A 13,098-nucleotide genomic window follows, 5' to 3' on the forward strand; every position below is an offset into this window, starting at 1 on the left:
AAAGTCTGACAACATTTCCATTATAAACCCCTATTTATGAAGACAAGAATGGCTTCAGAATGAACTTGGCATATAAGGGCTCAGCTTTCATGTAATTTTTCTTTATGAAAAAGAAACTTGATATAGTTATCAATTAAATTGCATTCTTAACCCTTTCCTATGAATTCCTTAAAAACTCACATGAAATCTAGTTGATGTGACTTCTTGTGGCACTCAGAAATGTAAAACTCAAAAATGTCATTACAGCCAATATTTAACATCAATCCTTTGGGACCTCCAGGGTGGCACAAGGTGTTAAGTCTCAGTACTATGAAGCTATCCACAGCCACTGCAGCACAAGTTCCATTCCTGCCCAGGGAGCTGAGGCCAGGGAGCCGAGCTGACCCACATGTGGCAGCAGACCTCTCCTGTCTCACACACTGCTCCCCTCAGCAGTGTATTTCAGTCAGTCTGCCTGTTCTGTTCCCCACTCTGTCTCTGGTGAATCCTCTCACCCTCTCTGCCCCAAACTCCGCCTCCCATCTCTGGGCTATATTCCAGTTCTTGTATGCATAAATAAATAAATATTTAAGAAAAAAAAAAACACAATCATTTGTCCTAATTCATATTAAATGAGCAGAGCTAAATTAGTTTTTAAGTTAAATGACAAAATTGCTGTACTTTTATTTTTGTTTCCCTATATAATAGACATTACATTTTGCAGTAGATTTTAAGTGCCCAATGACTCATTGACCTATCAGTCTTAAAGAAGTTCAGATCTTGGTAAAACTTTAGCACTCTAATTGTTGAGGCAAAGCTGTGTAAGAATTAGCCCAGGAGATAAAACATAAACCTGTTTCAAGACCCAAAAATGATGTGACAAGCACATACTGTGATACTGAGTTGCTGTAATTCCAACTGTCTCAATAGTTGGAGTTGAGAACCTGGATCATGCTATTCCTGCACCAGGAGCAAGAGTTAAGGGGAAGGTTTTTCATTTTAAAATGAAAGTATTTCTCAGCCATATGATTTAATCAGCCATGTCTAGTTCTGTCCACCTTGTTGAGGCTCTAACCAACTTGCTAACTCTGGTCACTTGGCTCTTATCCAGGTGTTTTTATAGATTTAAAAAAATACCTATTTTTATAAAAATGTTGAGTTTCAAAAACCTGGTAGTATTCTAGGCTTACTAGGTTATATTATGGCCCTAGAAGCTCTCATGCTTGTCCAATATGCCAATCAGGTAGATCCATTTGGCTTGAAGGCTAAATATATATGTTGCTTAGCTTACTAGATTTACAGTATCAACTCTAAGATTTTTCTAGGTGGTAAATTGCCATGGGCTACTTCTATGCTTTTAAGATGTGCTGGTTGCCACCTTTCAGGAAGGAAAAAAATTGTTACATCTTCCTTCAGACCATTTTTCTCTTTCCTTTTAAAACTGTCAGTGCAACTTATTGCAATATGAGGTATAAGGAATTGCCGTTTTGGACAGCAGAAGAGCGAGTCTTTGCTTTTCCCTATTTCTGTGTATTTAAGTTAAACCCTTGATAGTTCACAAAGAAAAATTGACAGGAAAGTCTTGAGTAATCCAAATTTCTTCTGTGCCATTATCTGCTCAAGTCTTTGTTGGACAGCTATTAAGTGAGAGCAGATTTTTCTGAATATACCACCTTTGTTGGAAAGTCAACTTGAATAGCTATGCACAAAGGAGGTTCTACCATAAGTGGTAAGCAATTGGAAGCAGCTTCAAAACTGCACTATGCATTTTCCACTTAGTTTTTTTTTTTTTAAGTTGACATATTGGAATCTGTTGAATACACTATTTTTCTTTTTCTTCACTGTTTTGTGGGTTTTTGAAACCAGTTCTGAGTGGACTTTAGAAGGTAGCGAGAATAATCATGTTTTTATTGTGGCCATGTATACTCTGAGACTGGTCAGACCTAACATTATCAAGTAAATGATTGGAGTATTTTTACACATGCTTATCTACATTTGGTCTTCTATCTAGAATAAGACTTGGTAGTGGTCGATTGTATTTATATTCTCATAGTGGTATCCCTAATGTTCTGCATGAAAAGTTTTCCATGGATGGACACTAAATTTTAAGGAGTATTTTATACTACAGATGACAGTTTCATCTGGAAATCTCAAAGCTGCTTATAAAATTTATCTTTGTAGGCTTCTTTAAAACCATTTCTAGGTGCGATAAGAATATCAAGGGCAGACATCTACACTCAGGCTTGACACAGTTTGAAAATCTTTCCCCCCAGATTCTACAATTTGCTAAAGGCAAAATGTTTTTTTTTTTTTTTAAGGAGAAAACCTATAACATTCCTGCAATGATTTTGTATGTTACTTTTGTGGGGGAAAAATGAGTAAATAAAGTTAAAAGTATTTGAAAATATCAAAAGGGTAGAACTCTGAAAATTGTTTTTTCAGAGAAATTAAAAGTACAAAAAGTATATCATGCTTCACAGTACACTATATAACATCTGATACCATTTTATTTTGAAATAATTTCAAACTTGCAGAAATTTTGCAAAAAAAAAATTATTAAAAATTCTGTAAAAACTTTCATCCACTTTTCCCGATTTTGCCTTAACACATTTTCACTTTTCCTTTCTTCTTCCCTCCCTTTCTTTCTGTTATTTTTTTCTCCAGATATTTGAGAGTAAGTTGCAGAGGTGATTTTCTTTTACCCTAAATATTGTAATGTTTATTCTCTTATCTATCAATGCAGTGCAGTTACCAAAATCAGTACAATAGCATTGATAACACTATTATTTAATCCTGAGACTTTGAAAAAATTTTGCATGTTGTCCTAATATACAATATAATAATATGACAACTTACCTTTTAAAATTTTTGAAATCATAACAAATGGTAAAGGGTACATGAGTGGTCCCCTAAAAGTAGTATTTTCAAAAGCAACAGGAAAGGTAACAAAACGCACTGTAAATTTACAAAAGGTCTTTATAAAATTGGTGGAAAATCTAATATAAAGATGGATTTTAAATTGCAACTGAATGATTTCTTCAGTATGTTTCTTTTTCAAATGATCAGTGAATGTTTGCAGTTGGTAATAAATATTCAAGCACCTTGCAAATGTCCTACCAATTCTCTTTGCTGATCTGTATATGCCTGTGGGATTAGAATAGGAATGCATAATTTAAATATAAATTGCCTGATTTGCATATACAATTAGTCAAGCTACAGCTTTGATCATAAGCAAAAATTATTGTCCTGTATTACCACTTAGATAGAATTTTAATTCACCTTGAATATTCAAACTAAATTAGACCCTGGCTGTATAGTTAGAAGGGCAGTACCTCCCTGGTGCCCTGAGTTGCTTATGATAGGGTAATAAAGGCATCTTTTCACCCTGTGGTGAAGGAGTTGCTGTAAGCTCTGTGCAATGTTCTATCTAGATCTTAAATGCATATCTTAAAGCAACTAACGTAGGCTTAGCATATTTTAGTTAATATTTCCAGTATGAATCCTTCTCTTATATTTTAACGTATACAGCCTGGTAGACAGTAATTGCAAATCAATAAACTTTAACAGAAATAATGCTGTTAAAATGACAGGAGGCCACAAAGTCATGACAGCTAATTACTAGTGGAGGGTTTTTGATAGGCCTATATAGATGTGTGAAATAAACCACAGAAATTTAAAGAAACCATAGAAGTACTTGCATCTCTTACATTTTTAATCTACAGTAAAACATTTTTATTAGGAATCTATGTTTTTAATTAAACAGAACATTTAATTAAGGTGCTTTTTAAGTGGGTGAAACAATTAAGTGCAAACACTTGAATGAAACATGTCATAATTAGTTTTAATAGAGTGTTAATTGGTACTAGGTTTGCCAAGTTAATAATTACTGCTTATTAAATTTTCAATTAATCATTGTCATTTTGCTTTGAATAAAGATGAAAATTAGATAAACTAATTCAGGGGGAGGATATTTTTCCCCTTGTTAATTAGAACAGTTAATTTTAAAAATGGAAATTACTTGTTTTAGTTGTCAATCTTATGTTGTACATTAGTCAAATCTTTACACCCTTCCCACAGCCAAAAGTAAGGAGCTAATTTGACACCTTGCAGGTTTACGGTCAAGCTTGATTGTTCTGGTCTGTGGTGTGATACAGTTGTATTTGTTTATTGCAACAGTTGGTTTTGAGAAATGTATTTAAGAATGGTGAATATATTAAAATGGTGAAAAACTTCACATTTAGAACTGAGAAAATGATTTTTTAAAAAAGATCCCTATCGTTTAATCTATGAAGCGCGCAACCACGTTACTCAGATATAACATAAGAAAAAGAAAACCAAGATTGTCTGTTTTCATCGATTTTCTTTAAAAGGTCTACATGAAATAAGTTGCTATATGAATTGCATTTTTTTACTAATATGCCGTATTTTTGACCAGTGGAATAATTGCACTTATATATATAGTATGTATGACATCAACTCCCTCTCGTTCTAAAGACTGTAACATGTACTTCCTTAATATTAACCGGTAGCATTGTGAGAAACCACCTTCTCAATGTGGTTGAATCATCCAGACCAGTTTCTTACGATTGTTTTTGATCATAACTCCTTAGTGTGGTCGCAAACTCATTTATGGATGTATACTTGTTTGCTAGAAAAGTTGTAGTTAGTGATCCAACATTGAAAGAAAGAAAAAAAAAAAATCTCACTGGTTCCCTAAGGGAATTTCAGAAATCTGCTGATATTTTAGGGAGTCACAGGGATGAGTGACCCTGTTCTGTAGATTTCTATCTAATAGCGATCCATTTCCAAGGTCGGCGCTAACAGAAATGTTCTCTTGTCTGATCCGGCTGCCCCCGCGCAGAGGAGGCGGTCAACGAGGTGAAGCGCCAGGCCATGACCGAGCTGCAAAAGGCCGTGTCAGAGGCCGAGCGTAAAGCCCACGACATGATCACGACGGAGCGTGCCAAGATGGAGCGCACGGTCGCTGAGGCCAAGCGGCAGGCGGCAGAGGATGCGCTCGCTGTCATCAATCAGCAGGAGGATTCGAGCGAGGTGAGGCCTTGGCCGCGCTTGTCAGTGAAGAAGACAGTTTCCACTCTGTAGAATGTTCTGGGGTTGAATCCAAGAGCTCACAAGGGAAGGTGATATTGGACATAGACACAAATCTTTGGGTGGGATAGGAATTAGAATAATTTAAGGGGTCTTGGTACATCTGAAATTGAGAGCTGATTAAGTCTGCTGCTGATTAAAGACCTGAAAGAATAACTCTGCCAAAAAAGGATTTTCGTATATTTTCTGGGTAACAGATTAAAGGGAAGTCCTCCTAGCTTCCTCACACCCAAGACTCAAAACCCAAGCTGTGTGTACGTGCGTTTGTTAGCTTATGTGTGCGGTTTTCTTGAAACAGAAGGGATTTTATAGGGAGACTCTAGGATAAGTGGTGCTGTCCAAAGACATTTCATGCCTGGGGTGAAAGTCCCTTCCCTAAGTCCAAAGCTGAAACAATGCTTGCATCAATTAAACTTTTCCAAGAGCCTTCTGCAGTCTGTTTTTCCACATTATTTGTAATAACCCTTGTGATGGTTATTTTCATAGCATGTTGCTGCCAGAAGTAATATTACTTAATAGTATTCTAGTGTGTTACAGCATACCCACACACACACAGGGAGAGACAGAGAGGTACACACATCCCAAATGACTCAAGGAGGTGGGAAGTTACTGATACATAACATATAACAGAACACTTTTTAATATAGATCCTGCAACATGTTAATGCTCTGCATTAATTAATATAGCACCACAATCCCCCATTCCCAAAGTAACTTTACATAAAGAATCACAGTCAGCTACTCACACCAAGCTGACCTAGCAAAAGCATGAACTGATAAATCAATGGACCACTACAATCCATATCTATAATTTGTGAGGGAGAGTAAGAATTTAATTTGTACCAGGCTGCTCTGTAGATGAAAGGCCCTGCGGGAATCACTCGATGCCCAGAGTTTCTGTTTAATGTGTAGCAGATGAATAACAAGGGGACAAAAGGAATTGATTTTCAACATTTGAAAGTTTCTCAGGAAAAGAGGGACAAAGGGAAGTTTATCTACCCTTTAACTGCTGACTTTTCCATTGTGGAATTAAGCTAGATACAAATTCAATTTTATTGGCATCTTGTGACTACGATATTTAAGGACTTTGTTTTGTGTTTTTTAAAATTTTATTAGCATCTTTTATAGAGAATTTGTCCTGCTCTATTCAAGTAGTACTGTGAGGCACAATTGTTGCCATCATTAAAACATTATCACTTTCACATCAACATTTTAGGACTGTTGATGTATGGTAAGAGTATTTTGTAGGTCACTGAATTCCAGAGAGAAATGTCTAGGAAGAAATTGAGAATTAAGTCTTTCTTTTTTTTTTTTTTTTTTAAAGAGGCATGTTTTATTTATTTATTTGTTTGTTTGTTTGTTTATACATGCACTGGGTACAGTCAGAAGCGCGGGAGGGTGAGAGAATTCACCAGAGCCAGAGCGGGGAGCAGAGCAGGCAGAAAGACCAAAGTACACTGCTGAGGGGAGCAGCGGGCGGCAGGAGAGGTCTGCGCGCCATGTGGGACCCTCCTCTGGTGGCCGGGGAGCAGCCGGGGATTGAACTGGCGCCGCGGAGGCTGCGGGCAGCTTCACAACCCAGCGCTCAACCGCTGCGCCACTGAGGAGGCCCGAGAATTAAGTCTTTGTGTTTGGCCTGTGGTCGCTGTATTCTTTTAGTATCTAGGAGCTTTGTGCTTTTATTCCTAAAACCTCTCTGGAAAAACACATCATCTTGACACTAGTATATAGCATTTAAAAATATAGTGTATCAAAGGGTAGCTATGACAAATAGTAGACAAGATGAAATAACCTTGATATGAGTAATCTTCTTTACTAATCATTCTTCATTTCTTTCTTGAACTCCTGGAAACTGATCTTGACCATATAGCAATTTGCCCTGAAAACTAACAAATAGAAAGGTTTGGAAATTCAGAGGACCAAATTTAAATCCTGGCTCCCTCTCTTACAGTTCTATGATTTTGAGAAAGCCACTACATCTCTAGATGCTTTGGCTGAAACCCCAAGACTTGATAATTTTATTATGTTACAGGTGAGAAAACTCATTTGGCTACCGTTATCCAGCCTAGGAAATGACAGATTCTAAACTGAAACTCATGGCATGCTGTGTGTCCTTTGAAGCCAGTATATTATTTTTCTTCTCCCTGCTCATCTCTCACTTAGAAATGTGCACTATTTAATAGAAACAAGGTGATAAAAGCCACCTCAACAAAGATGCTTGTAAGTCACCTCAAGTCTAGAAAGTTCTCTATGCCCCTCCAGGAAAGAACCAGAAGCATCCTCACACAGTTGGGGAATCTGTTAGGTCAGGAATGCTTGGCCTCGCAGATCTAAAAAGAAAGGGTGCAGGTACTGCACAGAATTCTCTTAAGTTTTTTTACATTCAAGTCGCTGTCTCTTGAATATATCCATTCAGCTCTAATAAGGCCCTCAAACATTGTGTTTTGGAAATTTTATGAACTGTTTTGTTTTCTTAGAAAGAATAGGAAGTCTCGCCGTCATAGTAAGGGTTGACTCAAACATTTATTTCCATTAAATATAGGAGGCATTGATTTTACAAGTATACTCAGAAATTAATGGGTAGTCTTTTAAAAAATCATGTTTGTGACCTGCCCTGGGCAGTTTGTCATTTGATACTTACAACTCTTAATCACCTCCATTCATTTACTCATTCTTTCAATAACAGGTGATTGAGCTGTTATTCCACATCAGGGACAGTGCTAGGTGTTGGCTGATGGTACAATGGTCCCTGCTGTCAGGTTGAATACAATTCACTAGAGGAGTCAATCACTAAATTGAGTCCTGTTAGAGGCTAGTGTGAAGGCTTCTGAACTAATACTTAAAAATAATCAGAAACTGGCCAGCAGCAGTCCTCCAACCACCCCGACTCCCACTGCCTTGCCACTGCTTCCCCAGGCTGTGGGCATGATAAGATGGAGAGAGACTTTGCAGGCTTCTACAGCAGGATGGCTGTATGGATCGTGTTTTGGCAGGATCTCTGAGGCTACATTGTGAAAAGAGGTGAGAGGAAATGAAAAAGAGAGATCAGTCTGTTTCAGGAGATGTGACAAGGAGATGTTTGGATGAAGGTATTAGGTAGTGGCACTGGGGGGGTAGAGAAAATTAGATGTGGTGGCTGGTACCTGGGAGGTAGGTTGAATGAGCATGATGTGGTGATTGATGGTAGCTGTCACAGAAAAAGAGGGTTTTGTGGTTTCTCAGTGGACATGCAGGGTTCAGAATGTAAGCATCAGGCACTCCTTATTGAACCTTTAAAATCCTACTGGCTTTGCTCTGCCTAAGGTGTGTAAGTGGGTAGTAGAGGAGGTTTACCTGGGTTTATTAACTCAAAGAGTTTAAGTATTTGGCTTGGTTCTAAAGCTACTGGGGATGTAATTGCAAATGAAACCCAAGTCATTCTGACTGTGAAGGCATTTGGAACAGGAAATCATAGCCATTACACCCCAGGATACCTTGTCTTTGATGCTTGCAACTTCCTAGTCCAGCAGGTCCTGAGAAAGATCTGAAAGTGACAAAATGTAGCATTTTGGAAAGGGTATTTTGCTTCAGTCTAAAGACCCAGATGAGTCAAATGCTGGCTATGTCATTTTATGTCTGTGAAACTTAGTCATTTACTGCAAAAGTTATTTACTCTTGGGGCCTCACTTTTCTAAGCTTCAAAATGAACAAAAGTGGATTCAAACTGTCAATTGCAGTGCAAATACATGATAGTGTGATCTTCGTGTGAATTTAAGGTAATGTGTTTACTTCTAACTGTAGAGCTCTTTACATTTGGGAAATTTGAATTATAATCATTCTACTTAATTTACTTGTATCTAAGGGTTTTTCTGGAGAATCATGAATGCAAGACTTGCAGAATCTTAAAGTGCAATGGAAGAAAATGTTTTGTTTCTTGAAAAAGGACTTTCTAACCTAAGAACCAAAAATTACTTCTTTTGCTTGTAGGACAGAAAGATCATTTTCTATGTATCTAATAAGAAGAAGATAATTGGAGAATAATTTTGTTTGTAGGAATGAAGAGAATTATTGATATTAAAAAATGTGTCAGCGATCTTTAACATGCAACTTTGGCAGTCAAAAGCTTCACTGTCATTTCCGTTTCTGCCTGTAGTGTTAGTACATTTAGCGAAGGGGAGGGTTGTATTCTACCTCAGAGTCTTCATCTGCATCACAGCCTAATTGTGGTCAGTGGGCTGATTCCAACTTTTCAAATTTCAGAGAAAATATTCTTTAGGCTGAGAAGAGAATGATACCACAAATAAGGGAAGCCCAAAAAGTGCCATGAACTTCTGTGATGAAATTTGCCATGAAATGGCATTCTGGAACCTGCTACATGATGTGGTCATTCAGTCACCAGCTTTATTCCTTAGAGGACTAAAAGCAAGCTGCGTTAAATGAAAAAGGAAGGAAAAGAAGGAAGGAAACACTATCAGAAAATACTATCCTGAATATGGAAAACACAAGTTGGTGGGGAAAAATGTAAAGTTTGAACGAGCCATTGACTGCCTCTATCCCTTCTCTATGGATATACCATGGGTATTGTATATAATTGGCAGTTTCCATCTTTATGTGAGTAACAGAAAGCTTAGAAAGGGAAAACAATCCAGTTAGAGTACTCACAGGATTCTGCACATCCCTCTGTTCCCACAAGGTGGCTGTGGAGGGGCTAAGTGCCCCCACCTTGGCCAGGCAGGTATGGATTAAGCAGTAAGAAATACGCTGGAGTCATCCAAGAGAAATGTATTAATAGAACTTGCTTGCTTTGTTTTCTAATGAACTTTTAAAAAAGAGCATGCACTTTGGATTTATCTGTTAGCTGACCATTTGCACTAAAGTTAACTACACGTTCATTTGCAATACAATATCAAAAGCAATAAAAAATATGTAGGGTTTTTCCCACCAACTCATTTGAATTGCTCTTTGTTGTACCTTCCTGCAGCTGTTTTTGTCCCAAGTGGTGGGTGGTAAGTGAATGGGATCAAACAACTTCAGAATGGAAGTAGAGGTAAAACTAGCCAGAGCCCTTGAATCCTGGGTCAGAACCGGGTGATGCTAGGCAAGAAGGCTCAATTACCAGCAGCTTCACGATCCAAAACATCTGTTTCTGTATCTGGCATAATTCCACTTTTTTATTTGTAAAATTGTTCCCATCTTTCAAAACACTTTAAAAATAAAGAAGTCCCCATTCTGTCTCTTCTTTCCAACACATGCATTTGTAATTACCTGGTTTAGTCTGTGTGTTTAATCAGCTTAAATTGAGAATGTTGCCTGCATCTGATTTCAATCTGAAGGAACCATTGAGTACTGGGCAGTTACCACCCTTGTGTCTGCCAAATTGTGTCTGTGCCAGAAAAAGGATAGGACTCACACCAGGGTATTTCCTAAAGAAGCCACTTGACTCAGATTAGATGTTTAATTTCCTTAAAATATTGTTTTGGATCTGAGTCTGTGTTCTCTAATTGGGATTTTCTGATGTAATTTAGGAATATCGCTTATTTGCTGATTGTGTTCCAGGATCCAGCTGGCAGTACTGTAAATGCTTAAACCTCAAGGAAGTAGACTTGGTTCTGAGCGCCCACTGTTAGAGCATGTGACATTTGACCAGTCTTTGTGGAACCATACACATGCAATACCTTCAAATAATTTTGAGAGTAAAAGTTTAAAACTTGTTGAGAAGGTTTAAATGTTTCTGGTTATGGTAAAGAAGCCTCTGATCAGAGATAAACATCTTTTGAGATGTCTTCCTGTAAGTCAAACTGAAGTAGAAAAAATTATTCTGTTACTGATTATTCACTTTAATTCTAATTTTATCTATGACATTAAACTGTTAACCAAGTTTCTGGATTTTTCTCAACTTTGTACACATAAAACACTGCCCGTTGACCAGAATTGGAGATCTTGAGATCCCCCGCCCCTGCCTCTTCTTTGGACTGTAATTTCTAAATGGTACAGAAATAGGTATTTTGAGTGGAGCTATTTCTAAAAGTTTTAAAGCAGTGTTCTTGAGTTTACAAACGTCCAGCACTTGGCTCTAGGAGCCACTTGTTAGCAAAGTTAAGATAACGGCTAAGTCTTTTGCGTAATTTGCACAGGGGTGGAATGCATCCAGCGGGACAGGCCGACTTGCCACTGGGTATTTCAAATAGACTCCTGAGCCCACTGTAAGTTGCACTGCCAGCCTGCTGAAAGCAAAACAAATGGCAGGGAACACCATGAGGGGATTTTTTTTTAAATCTACGTATTTATCAGGACTTTAAAAAAAAGAGTATTTTAAGTGTGACACAACCATACACTGTCAGCTGGTTGGAATTACCAGATACAGTCACAAGGAAATAATCAAAGCCATAGAAGATAAAGAGTAAAAAGATGAATGACACAGAGCTAAGTTCACAATGGAGGCATTGTCTTGCTAAAGGAACTACAAACACTGAAAGGTGTTTTCCTGAAGTTCCCTCCACCTGGGGGACCCTGAGAGATCCTCTTTATCAGTCTTTCCCCAGCATCTGTCCCATGTAGGTGCTCCTTCTCTAGTATGTGTGTGTATTTTGATTCACGATGTGTTTGTCTCAAAGTTTAAATCTCAAGTAACCCCATTTGGGCTTTCCTCATCTCTTGGAAACTACCTCATGAGATTGGCAGTGACTTTGCTAGGATCAAGAATTCTTAATTTGAACTAGTTTCCTCACTACCCAGAGTTGCCGAAGTGCAAATGAGCTACAGAGGCAGTCTACCAGCTGGAAAGCATTGTGTGGAAAGAGACTCACCAATTGCCAAATTTTCCTATTTCTGGTTTTTTGAAGTCAAATTGGGTATCATCTCATTCATTCTTTCATTTCACATATATTTATTGAGCACCTACTATATCCCAGGACTATTCCTGGGTGCTTAGATAATATCAGAAGATAAACAAGTCAAGGATCCTGGCCTACATGGAACTGAGGAAAAGGGGGCTTGTTGTGAGCTTGTCCTGCCATGTGTTAGGTACATGGAATACCTGACACCAGTGGGAAGAGAGGTTAAAGTGTCTCGTCTCACTCTAGTCTGTGATGGAGTGCAAAATGGAATCTTCTAGCTACTTCATTATATCTCTTTGAATCTAATACAGGGTTCTTGTAGTTCCTTGTGATTCCTATTGTTATAGAGCAAACCCCGATATTAAACGGGTTCCTGGCTGTGGGTCCTCACCCGCGCGCTTTAAAGGGACTTATGAATACTCTACTACAGACACACGCCAAAGGGTTAATAAAAGGTTTATTTACAAGAAAAAAGGAAATAAGGAAAATGTACAACTTAGGGGAGAAAATAGGGAAATAAAGTCTTTAATGCGTCCTACCCGATCCGACGACCTGGAAACCCAAAGTCACTCTCAGAGCTGGCCGGACGCTGCTGCTGGCCAAGAGCCCAAAAATGGAGAGCCCCAAAGCCCACGTGTCTGCCTTTTGTATCCACCTGGCTGCTTAACCCCACCCTCAGGTCCCAGCCACCTTCCCTTTGGTGGTGATGGGATTTGGAGTTCCCGGTGTCTTTGGCTTTGACCTGGGGTGGGGGTGGAGTCCACAAAGCCTATATGGAATTTGCTTTGGGACATCCTTTTTCCCTTAACACTATTAGTTCCTAATATGCTGTCTGTAGTGATATATTTGTCTGACCATGAGGGTATTGATATAAGGAGAAAAAAAAATTGAAAGATGACCATTTTAGTACAGAAAATTTAGATGTGAGGATAGCCAAACCTAAAAGGAAGGGACCTGACAGTAAAAACAGGAACTTCAACTACTGAATAGTTTAAGATACCTCCTAATCATTGGCAGAAAAGTTTGGGTCATCTCACCTCAAGTGGAATCGTCTCCCCCCCAGACAAGTTTTCATTCTTACTGTATCCTAGAAAATAAGGGGTCATTGCTGCCTAGCGTATTTCAATGGACTTTTCCCACTGTATTAATTTGCATCTTGCTTTCTTCTGCCTTCTCTTTTAGAGCTGCTGGAATTG

At 38.3% G+C, this 13,098-nt stretch overlaps 1 protein-coding gene across 1 annotated transcript in view; it reads left to right on the forward strand.

Annotated features, from left to right (window-relative positions):
- RUNX1T1 (RUNX1 partner transcriptional co-repressor 1) overlaps nucleotides 1-13,098 on the forward strand; it is a gene marked incomplete at both ends in the record, with an annotated part of 127,742 nt that overhangs the window by 114,382 nt on the left and 262 nt on the right. The window contains 2 exon segments of the mRNA XM_084229465.1: nucleotides 4,841-5,031; nucleotides 13,085-13,098. The exon segment at nucleotides 13,085-13,098 is cut by the window's right edge and continues 262 nt beyond it. Coding sequence (XP_084085591.1) covers nucleotides 4,841-5,031; nucleotides 13,085-13,098 — 205 coding nt within the window.

The sequence above is a fragment of the Talpa europaea genome (genome assembly GCF_964194135.1).
Source record: "Talpa europaea genome assembly, chromosome: 3".
Lineage (NCBI taxonomy): Eukaryota > Metazoa > Chordata > Mammalia > Eulipotyphla > Talpidae > Talpa > Talpa europaea.